Source organism: Salmo salar, chromosome 13, assembly GCF_965601325.2.
Source record: "Salmo salar chromosome 13, fSalSal1, whole genome shotgun sequence".
In the NCBI taxonomy this organism is placed as follows: Eukaryota; Metazoa; Chordata; class Actinopteri; order Salmoniformes; family Salmonidae; genus Salmo; species Salmo salar.
The window spans coordinates 35396534-35415604 of NC_138303.1; the positions used below are offsets into that span (position 1 = coordinate 35396534).

At 42.0% G+C, this 19071-nt stretch overlaps 2 protein-coding genes across 5 annotated transcripts; one reads left to right on the plus strand and one right to left on the minus strand.

Moving 5' to 3' along the window:
* The first annotated feature begins 1975 nt into the window (after nt 1–1975).
* On the plus strand, nt 1976–8719 carry LOC106567293 (small ribosomal subunit protein eS10). 3 transcript variants are annotated; one of them, XM_014136434.3, is made up of 7 exons: nt 2048–2085; nt 6292–6366; nt 7094–7243; nt 7678–7852; nt 8154–8240; nt 8421–8506; nt 8624–8719. In XM_014136434.3, exons 3-7 carry the CDS (start codon nt 7094–7096, stop codon nt 8669–8671), a joined length of 546 nt encoding a protein of 181 aa, XP_013991909.2. In that variant the 5' UTR covers nt 2048–2085; nt 6292–6366; the 3' UTR covers nt 8672–8719. The 3 variants fall into 3 exon arrangements, with proteins under 3 accessions (XP_013991910.3, XP_013991909.2, XP_045549115.1); XM_045693159.1 differs by lacking the exon at nt 2048–2085 and adding an exon at nt 6163–6189; XM_014136435.3 differs by lacking the exon at nt 6292–6366 and having other exon boundaries at nt 1976–2085.
* A 306-nt stretch (nt 8720–9025) lies between these two features.
* On the minus strand, nt 9026–17755 carry LOC106567294 (diphosphoinositol polyphosphate phosphohydrolase 1). 2 transcript variants are annotated; one of them, XM_045693161.2, is made up of 5 exons: nt 17475–17755; nt 13998–14096; nt 12781–12825; nt 12554–12638; nt 9026–12271 (listed from the first exon to the last, which is right to left on the minus strand). In XM_045693161.2, exons 1-5 carry the CDS (start codon nt 17691–17693, stop codon nt 12072–12074), a joined length of 648 nt encoding a protein of 215 aa, XP_045549117.1. In that variant the 5' UTR covers nt 17694–17755; the 3' UTR covers nt 9026–12071. The 2 variants fall into 2 exon arrangements, with proteins under 2 accessions (XP_045549117.1, XP_013991911.1); XM_014136436.3 differs by having other exon boundaries at nt 13986–14096.
* Nucleotides 17756–19071: the final 1316 nt, after the last annotated feature.

The following is a 19071-nucleotide window of genomic DNA, read 5'->3' on the forward strand; positions in this document are numbered from 1 at the left end:
CTTTTGTCCATATGGGAAAGGGCAGTGTGTAGTACAATAGAGATTGCATCATCTGTGGATCTGTTTGAGCGGTATGCAAATTGGAGTGGGTCTAGGGTTTCTGGGATAATGGTGCTAATGTTAGCCATGACCATCCTTTCAAAGCAGATCATGGCTACGGACGTGAGTGCTATGGGTCTGTAGTCATTTAGGCAGGTTAACTTAGTGTTCTTGGGCACAGGGACTATGGTGGTCTGCTTGAAACATGTTGGTATTACAAACTCAATCAGGGACATGTTGAAAATGTCAGTGAAGTCACCTGCCAGTTGGTCAGCACATGCCCAGAGCCATCCTGGTAATCCATCTGGCCCAGCGGCCTTGTGAATGTTGACCTGTTTAAAGGTCTTACTCATGTCGGCTACGGAGAGCGTGATCACACAGTCGTCCAGAACAGCTGATGCCCTCATGCATGCCTCAATGTTGCTTGCCTCGAAGCAAGCATATAAGGGATTTAGCTCGTCTGGTAGGCTTGTGTCACTGGGCAGCTCTCGGCTGTGCTCATTGATGAAGCCAGTGACTGATGTGGTGTACTCCTCAATGCCATCGGAAGAATCCAGGAACATATTCCAGTCTTCCAGACCGAGTCACTGGTGCTTCCTGATTTAGTTTTTGCTTGTAAGCAGTAACCAGGAGGATAGAGTTATGGTCAGATTTGCCAAATGGGGGCGAGAGAGCTTTGTATGCGCCTCTGTGTGTGGTGTAAAGGTGGTCTAGAGTTTTTTTCTCCCCTGGTTGCACATTTAACATGCTGATAGAAAATAGGTAAGACTGATTTGAGTTTTCCTGCATTAAAGTCCCCGGCCACTAGGAGTGCTCCTTCTGGGTGGGCGTTTTCCTGTTTGCTTTTTTCCTTATACAGCTGACTGAGTGTGGGTTTAGTGCCAGCAGCCATCTGCAGTGGTAAATAAACAGCCATGATGAAAACTCTCTTGGCAAATAGTGTGGTCTACAGCTTATCATGAGATACTCTACTTCAGGCGAGCAAAATCTAGAGACTTCCTTAGATTCCGTGCACCAGTCTAACAGTGTAGGTTCCGTCCCTCTCTTCGCCCCAACCTGGGCTCGAACCAGGGACCCTTGCACACATCAACAACTGACACCCACGAAGCATCGTTACCCATCGCGCCACAAAAGCCGCGACCCTTGCAACGCAAGGGGAAACCCTACTTCAAGTCTCCGAGCGAGTGACGTCACCAATTGAAACACTATTAGCACGCACCACCGCTAACTAACTAGCCATTTCACATCGGTTACACCAGCTGTTGTTTACAAATATACACAGACCGTCCCCCCTCGTCTTACCGGAGTGTACTGTTCCATCATGTGGTTCTGTGTGCACAAAAGTTCAACAATCACCTTCTGCTACCATTTCTGTCAAGCCATCCATGCCTCGATCACACCGAGAGTGATTTTGCATTTCGGTACACCAGAAGTACATACATTTCCAATTGAAAGCTGTTTTACCTTGCATCATTGCGTTGCAGAGGCAGTTGCAGTGCGTTCTGTGTGGTGCATATGTTGGATTTATCAAAAGGTATGTGTCAAACTGTGTGTAGATGGCTTGACAGAAATGGTAGCAGAAGGTGAATGTTGCATAAATATCCAGATGATGCTGCATACCATTTTGCGGAATAAAGCTTGAGGCGCTGTGCATACAGATTCAATAAATCCAACCATAGCGAATCATTGCCTTGACAAAAGCTGAAACAGGCTGGTATTTATATCCACTCAGAACATTACTACTTTTTGCAAATATCTTAAAGTACATTACATAATTAACCTATGAACTGTAGACTAATCATCATGACTGCTGCTGATGATACTGATGTGACGTCACCAAAAATATCGAAAACCATGTATTCTGAAAAATACATGTAAAAATATAGAAAACCATAACACTCAAACCAAATGGTATACGCACACCCGCACAAAAACATATTAATGTTGAATAATCAGGGACGTTTTAATTTCTCACGGCTGCGCTGGATACCACATCAATACGCATGCGTCGGTCTCTCCGGCTCCGGTCTCAAAACGAGAATTAAGGTAGAAAAGCGGCCTACTTTGATTATTCTGTATTATCTCAAACATCGTACGAAATTGTGTTGTCATAAATTAAAGTCGTGTTTGAATTGTGCTTCTTTAAATAGTCTAACGTCTATTTATGCTTGAATGTTGTTTTTTGGCCCTAAACGTCTGTTTCTAGCTAACGTTAGCTATACGACTGATAACTATGTGGCGGCAGCTAGCTTGCCCTGTGTTCTCCACTGATACAATAACACGATTTAGCATTACTGTGGTGGCTTTATAACTAGCTAATTATAGCGTTCTAGTATATCCCGGTTTATTCCTTTAAACATTTATCGAGTGACCCAGGAAGTAACTAATGGGTTAACATTTGCTAACTAACCAGTTGAGAACGTTAGCAAAGCGAGTAACAAGCAACTAGCTGTAGCCACTAATTAGCTAGCTAACTATGCCAAATTGCCATGACACACTGACAAGTCCTCAACCTTTCTACCATATGGTTCGTATCTTCTGTGTGGTCTATTGGATGCTAGGTAGCTGTCCCAAGCTAGAAATGTTAGCCCTAACTCACTAAGTCAAGTTAGTTACACGTCTTGAATTTCCGGATACACACCCAGAATGAGACATTTTATATTATTTTGATGCAGGCAGTGGGTCAGGTCAACTGCAGTATGCCGCATTCAGGTGCTGGTCGGAACTAGGAAACTTGGAAATGTCTGACTTGCTACCTGGCTGAACGCAGCAGGTGTATAAATGCGACCAGTTTGCAGGAACCCCTCTTTATACTTCTGTTGGTCAGTTTTTATTTTAGGACAGGCGGGAGGCAGGGGTGCTCCAGTAGGTTATTTTTTATTTTTTTGCTCACTTTAATAAAAAAATGTATTATAATTTTTGTATAAACAAATATCAACAAACAAAAGAGGAATAGTCACATGCAAACAAGCATACAAACAAACGATTTACATTGCCAGGAATCCTAAACAAACAAATCATATTCATTAATAATACAAGTTTTAATTGCCTTTTTGTTTTTCATTTTAGTTAAAGGGGTGGTGCCATATTGTTTAAACTCATTTATAAAATGAAAAGAATTAGGTTTTGAATTAGACCATTTGCATTTGTGAATATGAAATGTTACTAGTATTATTAGCAGTTGAATTAAATATACTACATCTTTATGTCAGAATTTCTGAAATAAATCATATCAAAACCATTAAATAGTACAACCTGTCCTATTTTTTTGTAACAAAATGATGTATGTCAATCCAAAACATTCTACTATAAATACAGGCAAAAAACAAATGCAAAATGGTCTCCCCCATTCCACAGAAATCACAGTTATATTCAATATTCAGCTTGATGTGCTCCAGTAGGTGACAATGCACAATAACTGTTGGTTGACAGCCGCAGATAACCCCCACAGAAGAAGGGGCGACAAAGGTAGCTAGCTAGCCGTACACCGGTAGACAAGGTAATTTGCCCCCGCCAGTTGGGCACTGTTTTCACACAGTTCTGTTAAAGACTGCGAGGGCAGGCGGGAGTGAAGGACACTGTGCTAGCTTAGCCAGCTAGACCTAGGGAGGACTCTGGTACACTGGAGGAGGGTGTGACACTGTGGTAGATAACTAGGATGCTAGGTAGCACACGGTGTCGCCCAAAGATTTGAATAACTAACTGAGCCTGTTGTTTCCAATGGGAACAGATTAAACATAGTGGGCAGAGGAGTTGGGCAGAGCCAAGGACGAGCTAGTGAGGTCCTATTGGCGTGGTCTAGGATTTATTTGCATATTTCCGGTAGGGATCGCCAACTCTAAAGTGTGTGTTTACAATAACTCAATTACAGGCTGACTACACAGCTCGCGTCACTTGTGCGAGCGTTGCAAAATAAATGTAGAAATCTATATTATTGAATTATTGCACCCACACTGCTCGTGCGTGCCAGCGATCGTCTGTGTTGCCAAGCACTAAAATAGAAGGAAGTTCTATTTGTGAAGCAGATCGCGCTGCAAGTCCTGCCTCTCCCATCTCCTCATTGGTTTATAGAAGCAGGTACCCACGTGCCATCTCCTCATTGGTTATACCCACGTGGGTGACTGAAAGACGAACGAGGTCAGTGGCGGTAATGCACCTAATTTATGAAAGTTGCCAATTGCAATATAAAGTCGAGAAGAAAAAGCCTAGGAGGAGAGATGACTAGAAACGATTCGGTTGACCATTTTATGTGTGGATTAATTGTCGGAGTAGAGGACCTTGTGCATTTCAAGTAAAGTAACAACTGAATGTTTATATCCCAGGACAAGTTAGCTAGCAACTGCAAGCTAGCTAAGTAGGACAACTTTGCTAGCAAGTGCAAGCTAGCAAGCTAAATTGCCATAAATGTTTAATGCTTTTTGACCTGTCCCCAAATTTATGTAATTGGTTCAGAGTTTGTTTTGATATTTTAACCTGCATGTCGTGATCGCGTTTGGTGTGAGGGGACAAAATACATTTATGCACGATGGCACATTCGCACAGCCGGTTTGGGTTCTGTGTTATTCTAAACAATGCAAAGGGTAAAGTCTACAAAACGCAGTCCACTCTGTTACAGATTCAAGTTTTGGAAAATTGTAATTGTTTGGAGATCAAATGTTTCATTTATGAGAACATTTTCAGAATGTTATCCAAAATCCATCTCGCTCAGTCTCCCAATGCCAGCCCCTGGGCTTCCTCTCATCACCATATTTGGAGGTGAGTGGAAACGCCAACCGGATGCTTCACATTTATACATCTGGTGAAATATCTGGCTCATTGTTCTATCTGTGGTATCGCCCTAGCCTCCCGTCTCCTTTGCTAGCGGTAGGCGTGGATGACCGGTAGACAGTGTCCTTTGCCCCCACCTGTCGAGCACAGGTTTTCTCCGGTACACAGCAGGCGGGAGGCGAGGGCAACACCGTGTGCTAACTAGCAAGCTAGTACAGAGTGTCGCCCTGAGGGTGACAGGTAAACAGTGTCCTTCGCCCCCGCTTGTTGGGCACTGTTTTCCTCAGTTCTGTTAATGACGGTGAGGGCAGGTGGGAGAGAAGGACACTGTCTACCGGTGTTTCTCCCGTGCAAAACTGAAAGCGCAAACCACTGCATTTAACCACGGCAAGTTGACTGGTAATATGGTTGAATACAAACAGTGCAGTTATGCCCTCCGTAAGTCGATCAAACAGGCAAAACGTTAGTACAGAGACAAAGTGGAGTCGCAATTCAACGGCTCAGACACGAGACGTATGTGGCAGGGACTTCATACAATCACGAATTACAAAGGGAAAATCAGTCACGTCACAGACACTGACATCTTTCTCTTGGACAAGCTAAACACCTTCTCCTGCTTTGAGGATAACACAGTGCCACCGACACGGCCTGCTCCCGAGGACTGTGGGCTCTCATTCTCTGGCCGACGTGAGTAAGACATTTTAAGCATTTTAACCGTCACAAGGCTGCCGGCCCAGACGGCATCCCTAGCCGCGTCCTCAGAACATTTGCAGACAAGCTGGCTGGAGTGTTTACGGACACATTCAATTGCTCCCTGTCTCAGTCTGCTGTTCTCACCAGCTTCAAGATGTCCACCATTGTTCCTGTACTCAATAAAGCAAAGGTAACTGAACTAAATGACTATCACCCCATAGCACTCACTTCTGTCATCATGAAGTGCTTTGAGAGGCAAGTTAAGGATCATAGCACCTCCACCTTATCTGTCACCCTAGACCCACTTTAATTTGCATACTGCCCCAATAGATCCACAGACGATGCAATCGCACTGCACACTTCCCTATCCCATCTGGACAAGAGGAATACCTATTTGAGAATGCTGTTCATTGACTACAGCTCAGCCTTCAACACCATAGTACCCTCCAAGCTCATCACTAAGCTCAGGGCCCTGGGTCTGAACCCTGTCCTGTGCAACTGAGTCCTGGACTTCCTGATGGGCCGCCCCCAGGTGGTGAAGGTAGGAAACATCACCACTACGCTGATCCTCAACACAGGGGCCCCACAAGGGTGCGAGTTCAGCCCCCTCCTGTACTCTCTGTTCACCCATGACTGCGTGGCTACGTACGTCTCTTAACTCAATCATCAAGTTTGCAGATGACACAAAATGTGAGTAGTGGGCCTGATTACCAACAATGATGAGCCTACAGGGAGGAGGTGAGAGCCCTGGCGGAGTGGTGCCAGGAAAATAATCTCCCTCAATGTCAACAGGAGCCGATTGTGGATTTCAAGAGACAGCAGAGGGATCACGCCCCCATCCACATCGACGGGACCGCAGTGGAGAAGGTGAAAAGCTTCAAGTTCCTTGACCTACACATCACTGACAATCTGAAATAGTCCACCCACACAGACAGTGCGGTAAAGGAGGCACAACAGCAACCTCAAGAGGCTGAAGAAGTTTGGCTTGGCCCCTAAGACCCTCACAAACTTTTACAGATGCACCATAAAGAGCGGTTACTCAACCCTGCACCTTAGAGGCTGCTGCCCTATGTAACTAGAAATGGAATCACTGGTCACTTTAATAATTGAACACTGGGCACTTTAATAATGTCTACATACTGTTTTATTCATTGCATATGTATATTCTGTATTCTACTGTATTCTAGTCAATGCCACTCCGACATTGCTCTTCCTAATATTTCTATATTTCTTAATTCCATTCTTTTACTTGTATATTTGTTTGTATTGTTGTGAATTGTTAGATACTACTGCACTTTTAGAACTAGGAACATAAACATTTCGCTAGACCTGCAATAACATCTGCTAAATAGGTGTATGTGACCAATAAAATGTGATTTGATAGCCCCTTTTTGGGGCGGGGTGTTCCTGCAGGAACCAATGGGGAAATTACAGAGTTCCGACTAGCACGTGAACGCAGCATTCGCTGCCGTATGACCATTATCTTATTACACTTCATGGAGGTCTCAACGGCACAGCTGATGCATGTTGACATGAGCAACATGAGCTTAGCATGTTCAACAGGTGATGGACATGTTCTTCTCCGCCCCTCCAGATGCTGATGCCCAAGAAGAATCGTATAGCCATCTACGAGCTACTCTTCAAGGAGGGGGTGATGGTGGCCAAAAAGGATGTGCATCTGGCTAAGCACCCGGAGCTGGCCGATAGAAATGTGCCCAACCTTCACGTAATGAAGGCCATGCAGGTTAGATTTTGTACTTTCTTCTGGTGCCTCATATAGTGTTACATGATGGAGAATGAAAATAGAGACTAAGATGGGATGAACTTTATTGTCCCCAAGTGGAAATTTGTCTTTGACACGCAATAAACTGGGGCGGCAGGTAGCCTAGTGGTTAGAGCTTTGGGCCAGTAACCGAGCTGACAAGGTAAAAAATCTGTCGTCTTTGCCCCTGAGCAAGGCAATTAACCCACTGTTCCACCGGCTCCGAAGACGTGGATGTCGATTAAGGCAGCCCCCCGCACCTCTCTGATTCAGAGGGGTTCGCTTAAATGCGTTAGGCACATTTCAGTTGAAGGTATTGAGTTGTACAAATGACTAGGTATCCCCCTTCCCCCTAGCAGAATATGTCCTCAACTGTTGCCCTTGTCCTCAACTTGACTGTGACCCTCCCTCTGCAGTCTCTGAAGTCAACTGGGTACGTGAAGGAGCAGTTTGCCTGGCGCCACTTCTACTGGTACCTGACCAATGAGGGCATCCAGTACCTGAGGGACTTCCTGCATCTTCCCCCAGAGATTGTTCCTGCCACTCTGCGTCGTCAGATGCGCCCTGAGACCGCCCGGCCCAGGCCTAAAGGTAGGCTGCATATCATGACCATGTCTGTGTCACCTGGGGCCTGTTCAGGAGGGTTCAAAGTTCAGATAGAAATATATTTTGTTGAACAGATATGATTGTCATGTAGAATAGGGGACCATGGCCACTCTATTCATTCTATTTCTGTGATTTTTGTATTGTACTTCCATTAGTAATCTGTGGTTTACTGTTTCCTGTAGTCAGTCAGCAGGTTCCCTTCATGGATGAATAGTGGTGAATGTTGCAGGTGTTATAGTAGTGTGCAGATCAGAGGAGTGGTGTAAAACATATCCTTCTGTTTCAGGTATGGAGGGTGAGAGAGGTGAGCGGCCAGCTAGGTTTAACCGTGAAGGAGGAGACCGAGACAACTACAGACGTTCTGCTGCACCACGTGAGTACTCAAGTCACCTGTTTATTACGTTCAATAACAATGCACCAATATGGAAACACTGAGCCGATGCTAATATTTGCTTTGCCACGGTGGCTGATAGGGCATTGCAGAAAATGGTAAACTTTATGTAAATTACCTGAATCTCTACTTGTCTGATGATCATACTTTCTGTCCTTTTAGCTGGTGCAGACAAGAAGGCTGAAGCAGGCACTGGTGCAGACAAGAAGGCTGAAGCAGGCGCTGGTGCAGCTACTGAGTTCCAATTTGTAAGTAAAGTATTTCAAATCAATAGTGGGTGCCATGCCTTATTGTAGCCTAATGCCCAATTGTCAATTGAGATCTTCAAGGATTGAAAACTTACCAACTGGCATTGTGTGTTGCAGAGAGGCGGATTTGGACGTGGCAGAGGACAGCAACCACCACAGGAGTAAAGCACTGACTCTGTTCTTGTACAGTATAATAAAAGGGGATTGCTGTAATCTCAGTGTGTCATGAATTTCTAATTGCATTGGATGGTGATCATAAGATATATACACTTCACAGGAGGTTGGTGGCACCTTAATTGGGGAAGATGAGCTTGTGGTAATGGAATGGTATCCAGGTGTTTGATGCCATTCCATTCGCTCTGTTCCGGCCATTGTTATGAGTCGTCCTCCCCTTAGTGGCCTCCTGTGATACACTTGAATTTGTAAGTGGTAATGAGACAACTTTTATTTTTAATCTAGAGGAGTTGACGAACATATTTCTCCAACTGGAGTCAACAAGAAAATACAAAGAAACCCAAAGAAAAGGGAACTCTGGGTGTTTTATTAATTGGCAGAATTGTTTTACAATCTTCAGTCTTCACATTTTGTTCTGTAATTCCCCATTGAAGAAGAAATCAGTGATATGTGTATTTCAATTGCCCCTGATTGGACCATTGCATGTAATGATTTGGATCTGACAATTTTTCAGTTTACATCAGTCATCACGAAAGATACATATTTCATCATTGGATTTGCTTTATATGCTGTTAAAACCATTAAACTTACCAGTAAACTGAAGTCATCAAGAACAGGAACATTTTACCCAGACTGCCATCACCTAGTTAGATGACCCATAACCACTAGATGGCGCCATCACAAAATCTCATGACACGGTTGGGTTCAGTATGACCTACCTCAAAGGCTGTTGAACTGTGCACACCGTTTTGGGGGAAACGTGTCGTTCAGTGCAAACGTTAAAGCCAACTGAACACACCCCAGGACTCACAGACAAACAACATGGGGCATACTGAAATTGCCAATCCCTACTGGTCATATAGTGAGAAATAAAGCCATGTATGTACTTATAAGAAAGTAAGGGGGATACCTAGTCAGTTGTACAACTGAATGCATTCAACTGGAGTGTCTTTACAGTCATTACGTCCTGGTGCAATATTGTATGACTATCTTAGGTCTACCATGAGTAGGCCTGACCTTTTCTATTTTTACAAGTAAAAAAACACCACATATTCCCTATGTTCAGGTTCCACGTAAAAAAAGAGGAAAGGAAAATCTAAAACCTCACCAGGCAGTTACTAGTACATAAATGTTGCATAAACAGCTAAAAAGGAAATGCAATGCATCCATCAAAGTAAGCAAAGCTAGCCAACTGAGGGCCCAATATACCACAGGTCTAGGGCCATTTCAAGTTTAGGACTAGGCTGTTGTGTAAAACTTAAAAACATTGCCAGAGGAGATGAATAAGGCTGAGAACTAACTTAACAGCACTTTGTGCCAGATCAGTTGGGTCAATGGGTAGGTTTGGCACAATCCAGCTCAGCAAGAATAGAATATTCTCATTCTTTGTGCCCTAAATTATGCTCAGTTGAGAAATCTTATGCCAGTTCTGCCAGAGCCAATCAGTTACATGATAGCTTACATAGTTTTTTCTTCGGAGGGTTGGGGTCCTGAAACAAGATTTTATAAAACGTCATTGTTGAAATTGGCACATACCTACTAGCCCATCAGGGCAAAGTACAGTGTGAAGTAGAATCTACACATCAATTTTCATGGGCCAGGGAGACAAGCAAACAACAGTACCAAACTCCAGGGCCAGTAGTGGAGAGTTGGTCTCTGCATTGACATAGGCTATAGAACATTAACATATCTACCAATCCCAGTTATTCTTGTTCACAATTCTTGACTGGGACAGAATCACTATGGTTCTGAGACTTATCAGCATCCATCCATTCATCAGATCAATGGCATTTCATTGATTTAAATTATCAATTTCAACAACCAATGATGAACATACCTAAAGTAGAGAAATAATATATTAAGACCTATTTAAAAGTGCCTTTCAAGAAACAACAAAAACCTAACAAAACAAATATAGCTAACATAAAAACAAAAGTCCAGTGTTCATTTAAGGGAAAATTCAGAATTATATCACAGTGTAAACATTTGTTAGAATACAATTTAGAATTGATGGATTCACATGAGCATACATTTGCCCTCACCAAAACGTGCAGGTGATTTACCTTGGTATTGCATCTCCTGTTGTACAACATCTCTTCCTGCATCACACACACACACCAATCAATCAACAGCCCTCACCTTACATCAATACACACACCGAGAGATTAGTACAGACTGAAAAACGTCCGTCATATGCAATCAACCACCATCATACCATTCGAAAATAAATATGAATATTAACAACAAAGTAAATGGATATAGAATTATCAAGTGAAAACCATGAAGACCTCAATTTTAGTGGGGTCCAGAGTATGACACACACGTTATCCAGCAGTGGCATAATCTTCCAAGTGCCATTTTAAATTAGCCTTACTATTCAAGCACATTAAACAACACCTAATGACATTACTACCCACCTCCTGATGCACAACATGATTCAAAAACTCTGCAAGAGCACGTCTCCTGCACCAAAAAACTAGTTTGGGTTCTTGTTCCTTTCCCCTGAGGATCAGATAACATGCATAATTCTCTGTTTTTCTGGTCATTTAATTATAAAACCAATCAATATATTATCTTTATAGTCTAGACTGACAACAAGACGTGCAGATTATTTACATTTCAATGTTCGGGTTAGATGTGCCCTAGTGTGATAGCAAAAGCCAAAGTTACTATGGGAGCTTTTTTTTATGTCAGCCCCCTTATCAAAACTTCTCTCTCAAATCACCAAAGCTTGTGCTATCGTCACAATGGAGCCCGTTTTGTACCAGATAATTCTATTCCTACAGATTACATCACACAAGACACACCCATGTACCTTTACCACACATACAAAACAGGAAACTTTCCAACAAGCCCATCTAACCATTAACCAAATAAATGTATTTTTAGATGATTAGAAAAGATATGAAAAGAAAACAAACTACAGAAAATGTGTATAACTCTTAACTCTTAGACTAACGATCTGTCACGGTACATGGTGAGAGGTTATGTCATTCTTATGACTGCCATATGGCAACTAAATGTGGCAACTAAATGGTAAACACATAGCATACCAATACTTTACATCACCACAGCAGAGAGTTGCATTCAACAAACCTCACATTTATGACAGAGAGGAATGAGGGACAGAGGAAAAGGAGGAAGAGTTTGGGAATACATCATGCAATTATTAATAAAAATCAAGAAAAAAAACATTCAAATTACAAAGTATTATATCTTCTTCGCCCAACACTTCAAGTCTGTACCTCCACTCTGGCACCACAAAAAAGGCTGTCAAGGCAAACATTTCTGTTGATGTTTTGAAGTTTAAAAAATAAGTAGTAGTAGGAGGAGGAGCAGGATTAAGTAAGAAAAAGATGTGGAGAATTCTCCAGGATTTTCTGTGTTTTAGTTATCTTATACTCGATCTAGAGTTATGGTTGATGTTGTAGGTAGGGGAGTGGTCTCCTCCCCCTATTGTGGCCACCAGGGGTGTCATGTTGCCGCTCAGGCAGCCCTGTTGTAGGGCCTCAAAGTACGAGGCCTGCACAGGCTTGTGGCACTGCAGCACTCTGCTGGCATCATCTGTCTTAAACCATTCCCTTTTTCTACCTGTCAACAGAGGGACAACGAGCGAAGTTAGAAAGGGGGCTACAAAAACAGGTTAAGTCTAGTTTAACTCAGGATTGAAATGCCTATGAAGGATCTACAACAGTAGTAGTAGTAGTAGTAGTAGTAGTAGTAGTAGTAGTAGTAGTAGTAGTAGTAGCAGCAGTTGTAGCATCTATTATGATCAGCTGGTCAATCTGTTGCCGATTAATCAATTTGATCACTCATCACAAAATAGTTTTCCAGTCATCACAGCTTTCACAAACACCACAAAAAACAATGTACCAATATTCACAGAGTCCTCCCAGTCTTCTAACATCTCTGTAACCATTAGGACATAGACATATGTTCTGTGCTTCCTGTCTGTGTTCTGAGAAAGAGGAAATAAAGAGAAATTGTTAGTGCTCAAGGTTAGGAGGCAAACAGTGGAAATAAACTAGCAGTCCCTCCCACCCCAAATGTAAAGACAAGCAACACAAAGACATGGAAAAACACAAACTTTTTCAGCTCACCTCGAAGATTCCTAGTAGTCGCCCCAATGTCCCTTTGACACCAGCCTGGAAAGACAACATGTTCAGTAGGAATGAAACAGCAGATTAAACCTTGAATAACGATTCTTAGTAAAAGCAGGACACTGCAATGTTTTCACATTTTCACCCGATGAGACCTGGGGGTTCTGAGAATTGCTGCCATTTTCAGTCACAGTGCGGGGGTAACGTCATGGAGGATAGGGAGGAGGGATCAGCTCCTATTAACATGGTGTCATTGCAGTACTTTCTTCCTCAGGTTACAGTTTTACTCTATTTATAAACATGGACTCTCAATCAAGAGGCTCCTCAACCCATTCAGTGAATAGCTTACATAGAAGAACATTTAGATTTTTCAGAGCTGAAATAAGGGCTCCTAAGTCAACTAGTGTAAAATTAGTACATCAACAAAACCCTGCAAGAACATTTGGCCAAGACAACAATACATCAGATTGTGTTTCACTAACAAATGAGCTCAACATTGACCACAAGGAACTCACAAATGAGGCTGAATACAGTTCATGGAAAACCAATAGACTTAAGACTAGAAGATCTGAAACCCTACCTGAACCCTACCTCTTTAAAGAGTATCTTAAATAATCCCACAGAAACCCCCTTGCGCCCCCAAAAACAAAATAATAAAAAAATGGCCTTTCGTGAACTAACACTCAACTTGACCTCCCCCACCCCACTAGCACTGCCTTTGCTGATAGCTACTTTATTTCAGAAAAATGTATTTACTGAGATATTTGGTTGTCCCACCTAGCTATCTTAAGATGAACGCACTAGCTGTAAATTGCTCTGTATAAGAGTGTCTAACAGTGTCTAAATTACTAAAATGTAAATGTTTAAAGATGTAATTATCCCATTTGTTCAACAGAAAAGGTTAGCTTCAGTTCAAATACCGTATATACCCTCTAAGAACTTTAGGCAACAATTTAGCATGAGAGTAACCTTTCTATTAACAAAATTATGCTCAGGGACAGAGTATTTTGGGGGAATTCAGATTATTAATTAATAAACACGTTATACAAGTGTAATTACCTGTCTATACCAGTCTATACAGGCCTTTACCCTTTACAAACCTTTCAAAGGGCAACTGTGCAGAAGTGAAATGATACTTTCAATGAGCTCCTTGCATAATAAAAACTCTGAATGCACAAATGAAGTTGACAAGTAATTCAGCCTACCTCTTCACACACCTCTCGAACAGCAGCCACGTTGGGCTCTTCCTCCGGCTCCATTCCTCCACCAGGAACAATCCACTTGTCTTGAGTCCGGCTACTACTAACCAACAACACCTGCAGGCAGGGCCAGATTAAGAAATCATAAGCCCTGGGGCTATGCTTTTTTAATAGAAAAAAATGACCCTTTAAAAAACGAATTTCATGCAATTCTACGTAATTTACATGATAGAAGACATTAGCTCAATCTTTTTTTAATCCCACACAAATGACCGAAATGAGTGGCTACTCCGACACTGACAAACAGATCAATCTGGTCTTGAATTCAAACAAGCAATAGCCCAGGCCAATGAAGCGACACACAGACTGTACAATATTAGGAGGATATATATATATATATATATACACACAGTACCAGTCAAAAGTTTGGACACACCTACTCATTCAAGGGTTTTTTCTTTATTTGTACTATTTTCTATATTGTAGAATAATAGTAAAGACATCAAAACTATGAAATAACACATATGGAATCATGTAGTAACCAAAAAAGTGTTAAACAATATCAATATATATTTTACATTTTAGATTCTTCAAAGTAGCCACCGTTTTCCTTGATGACAGCTTTGCACGCACTTGGTGTTCTCAAAACCAGCTTCATGAGGTAGTCACCTGGAATGCATTTAATTTAAGAGTTGTGCCTTGTTAAAAGTTCATTTGTGGAATTTCTTTCCTTCTTAATGCGTTTGAGCCAATCAGTTGTGTTGTGACAAGGTAGGGGGGTATACAGAAGAAATCCCAATTTGGTAAAAGACCAAGTCCATATTATGGCAAGAACAGCTCAAATAAGCAAAGAGAAATGACAGTCCATCATAACTTTAAGACATGAAGGTTAGTCGGTACAGAACATTTCAAGAACTTTGAATGTTTTTTCAAGTGCACTCGCCAAAACCATCAAGAGCTATGATGACACTGGCTCTCATGAGGTCCGCCACAGGAAAGGAAGACCCAGAGTTACCTCTGCTGCAGACGATAATTTCATTACAGTTACCAGGATCAGAAATTGCAGCCCAAATAAATTCTTCACAGAGTTCAAGTAACAGACACATCTCAACATCAACTATTCAAGAGGAGACTGTGTGAATCAGGCCTTCGTGGTCAAATTTCTGCAAAGAAACCACTACTAAAGGACACCAATAATAAGAAGAGACTTACTTGGGCCAAGAAACACAAGCAATGGAAATCTGTCTTTTGGTCTGATGAGTCCAAATTTTAGATTTTTGGTTCCAACCGCAGTGTCTCTGTGAGACGCAGAGTAGGTGAACGGATGATCTCCGCATGTGTGGTTCCCACCGTGAAGCATGGAGGAGGAGGAGTGATGGTGTGGGGTGCTTTGCTGGTCACACTGTCAGTGATTTATTTAGAATTCAAGGTACACTTAACCAGCATGGCTACTACAGCATTCTGCAGCAATACGCCATCCCATCTGGTTTGCGCTTAGTGGGACTATCATTTGTTTTCCAACAGGACAATGACCCAAAACACACCTCCAAGGTGTGTAAGGACTATTTGAGCAAGAAGGAGAGTGATGGAGTGCTGCATCAGATGACCAGGCCTCCACAATCACCCGACCTCAACCCAATTGAGATGGTTTGGGATGAGTTGGACCACAGAGTGAAGGAAAAGCAGCCAACAAGCAGCCAACAAGGGAAGTCCTTCAAGACTGTTGGAAAAGCATTTCAGGTGAAGCTGGTTGAGGGAATGCCAAGAGTGTTCAAAGTTGTCATCAAGGCAAAGAAAGGGTAGCTACTTTGAAGAATCTAAAATATATGTTTTATTGAATAGTTTTGATGTCTATTATTCTACAATGTAAAAATAATAGTAGAATAATAGTAAATATAGTCCATTCAGAAAGTATTCAGACCCCTTGACTTTTTCCACATGTTGTTATGTTACAGCCTTATTTTAAAATGTATTAAATACAACATTTTCCTCATCAATCTATACACAATACCCCATCATGACAAAGCGAAAACATTTAGCAAATGTATTAAAAATAAAAAAAAACTGAAACTTATTTACATAAGTATTCAGACCCTTTGATATGACACTCGAAATTGAGCACAGGTGCATCCTGTTTCCGTTGATCATCCTTGAGATGTTTCTACAACTTGATTGGAGTCCATCGGTGGTAAATTCAGTTATTTGGACATGATTTAGAAAGGCACACAACTGTCTATATAAGGTCCCACAGTTGACAGTGCATGTCAGAGCAAAAACCAAGCAGTGAGGTCAAAGGAATAGTCCGTAGAGCTTCGAGATAAGATTGTGTCAAGGCACAGATCTGGGGAAGTGTCCCCAAAAAATTCAGCAGCGTTGATGGTCCCCACAGTGGCCTTCATAATTCTTAAATGGAAGAAGTTTGGAACCACCAAAACTTTTCCCAGAGCTGGCAATCAAGGGAGAAGGGCCTTGGTCTGGGAGGTGACCAAGAACCCAATGGTCATTCTGACAGAGCTCCAGAGTTTCTCTGTGGATATGGGAGAACCTTCCAGAAGGACAACCATCTCTGCAGCACTCCACCACTCAGGCCATGGTTAAGTGGCCAGACAGAAGCCACTCCTCAGTAAAAGGCATATGACAGCCCGCTTGGAGTTTGCCAAAAGGCACCTAAAGGACTCTCAGACCATGAGAAACAAGATTCTCTGGTCTGATGAAACCAAGATCGAGGTCTTTGGCCTGAATGCTACGGTGAAGCATGGGGGTGGCAGCATCATGCTGTGGGGATGTTTTTCAGTGGCAGGGACTGGGCGACTAGTCAGGATCGAGGAAATTATGAACGGAGCAAAGTACAGAGAGATCCTTGATAGAAACCTGCTTCAGAGCACTCAGGACCTCAGACTGAGTGCCAAGCTTGTTGCGTCATACCCAAGAAGACTTGAGGCTGTAATCACTTCCAAAGGTGCTTCCAAAAAGGACAGAGTAAAGGGTCTGAATACTTATGTAATTGTGATATTTGTTTTTTATTTCTAATAAATTTGTTTTTGCTTTGTCATTATGGGGTATTGTGTGTAGATCGATGAGGGGGGGGGAACAATTTAACCCATTTTAGATTAACGCTGTAATGTAACAAAATGTGGAAAAAGTCAAGGGGTATGAATACTTTTGAAAGTAATGCAATGGCTCAGAGCTAACAGACCCTGCATTGCATAATAAACTAATTTGGCAACTCTGGGAAAATAAAGTTATTCAACTTTAATGTATTCAGCCTAGGCCTCTACAGTTGAGGTTAATGTAAATTTTAAAATTGTACTTAAAAAAAATCCAATAACATGTTAACCGCAGGCGATGTTGCCACCAAACAAGCATATGCTTTAGCTGACAAGTAGCCTATTCTCTACATTCGAAATAGCTACCCCACCAGACTACAGACTACCGGCTGGCAACCTGTTCTCCAAAAGGCCCGTTCAACCTCCACACTCCTAGCCTCGGATTTACCTCCTCCTCACTCTCGTTCCTGAAGCATAGACAGGCGGCGCGTTTCTTGTAGCCATCCCCGTCATATATCCGCGTTTGATTCGATTTGATCTTCATCATGTTGGGATAAAAAAAAAAAGTGAACCAGAAACTCAGAAAGACGGTCACAGTCCAGTGTGGGAACCCGTGTAAAAGGCTATCAATTTCTACAACAGACTTCTTCTCCGCTTCATTTTTCATTTTTCTCTTGCACAGACGCCATTATAAATTGCGTAAATTACGCACCACGGTAGATAGAATAGTCAAACGTAGCCTACACATATCGGTATTCACGTTTCAATCTTTGAGAATGAGAGTATGAAACTGTAAACGCAGTCGTGATCGGTCTGGTAGATCGCTAGTTTTACCCAATGATGTGTACACATTTTGTTGTGTTACAGTCTGAAGTCACATAATATGTTGCATGGATAATATTGTTTAACATCATTTTTAAATGACTACCCCATACAATTATCACTCAGTCAAGTAGTGAATTTCAAGCACAGATTCAACCACAAAGACCAGGGAGGTTTTCCAATGGTTTGAAAAGAAGGGGGGAAAAGCATACATTGAAAATTCATTTGAGCATGGTGCAGTTATTAATTACACTTTGGATGGTGTATCAATACACGCATTTACTACAAAGATACAGGCTCCCTTCCTAACTCAATTGCGGGAAACCGCTCAGTGAAACTGGAAACCGCTCAGGGATTTCACCATGAGGCCATGGTGATTTAAAAAAAGTAACAGAGTTTAATGTTAATGGCTGTGATAGGAGATAACTGAGGATGGATTAACAACATTGTAGTTATGCTACAATTCTAACATAAATGACAGAGTGAAAAGAAGGAGGCCTGTACAGAAGAAACATTTTCCAAAACATGGTGGCTGCATCATGTTATGGGTATACTTGTCATTGGCATGGACTAGGGATTCTTTTTTTTTGGGGGGGGGGGGGGGGATAAAAAGAAACAGAAAAGAGCTAAGCACAGGCAAAATCCTAGAGGAAAACTTTATTTGTATTTTTTTAGGGGGTAGATTTAATGTTACAGAAAGATTGTGGGTTCTATCAATGTAATTTTATGCATCATTTCCAATTCCCCATATTATACAGTGCATTCGGAAAGTATTCCGACCCCTTTACTTTTTCCACATTTAGTTACATTACAGCCCTATTCTAAAATTGATTAAAGTTTTTTTCCACTCATCAATCTACACACAATACGTCATAATGATTAAGAAAAAAACACTTTATTTTTAAATAATTGCAAAAAAATAAGAAATAAACGGAAATATCACATTACATAACTATTCAGACCCTTTACTCAGTTCTTCTTGGGTATGATGCTACAAGCTGGGCACACCTGTATTTGGGAGTTTCTCCCATTCTTCTCTGCAGATCCTCTCAAGCTCTGTCAGGTTGGATGGGGAGGGTTGCTGCACAGCTATTTTCAGGTCTCTCCAGAGATGTTCGATCGGGTTCAAGTCCAGGCTCTCTCAAGGACATTCAGAGATGTTTCCCAAAGCCACTCCTGCGTTGTCTTGGCTATGTGCTTAGGGTCGTTGTTCTGTTGGAAGG

Excerpts from the sequence above, each read along its gene's own strand:
- LOC106567293 (XM_014136435.3), top strand. The coding sequence starts at position 1,981 with ATGTTGAATAATCAGGGACGTTTTAATTTCTCACGGCTGCGCTGGATA. Across the intron at positions 7,244-7,677 it reads ACGTAATGAAGGCCATGCAG|TCTCTGAAGTCAACTGGGTA; the intron begins GTTAGATTTTGT and ends CTCCCTCTGCAG. Across the intron at positions 7,853-8,153 it reads CGCCCGGCCCAGGCCTAAAG|GTATGGAGGGTGAGAGAGGT; the intron begins GTAGGCTGCATA and ends CTTCTGTTTCAG.
- LOC106567294 (XM_014136436.3), bottom strand. The coding sequence starts at position 17,693 with ATGAAAAATGAAGCGGAGAAGAAGTCTGTTGTAGAAATTGATAGCCTT. Across the intron at positions 12,826-13,985 it reads TTCGAGAGGTGTGTGAAGAG|GCTGGTGTCAAAGGGACATT; the intron begins GTAGGCTGAATT and ends TTGTCTTTCCAG. Across the intron at positions 12,272-12,553 it reads GGAGGACTCTGTGAATATTG|GTAGAAAAAGGGAATGGTTT; the intron begins GTACATTGTTTT and ends CTCTGTTGACAG.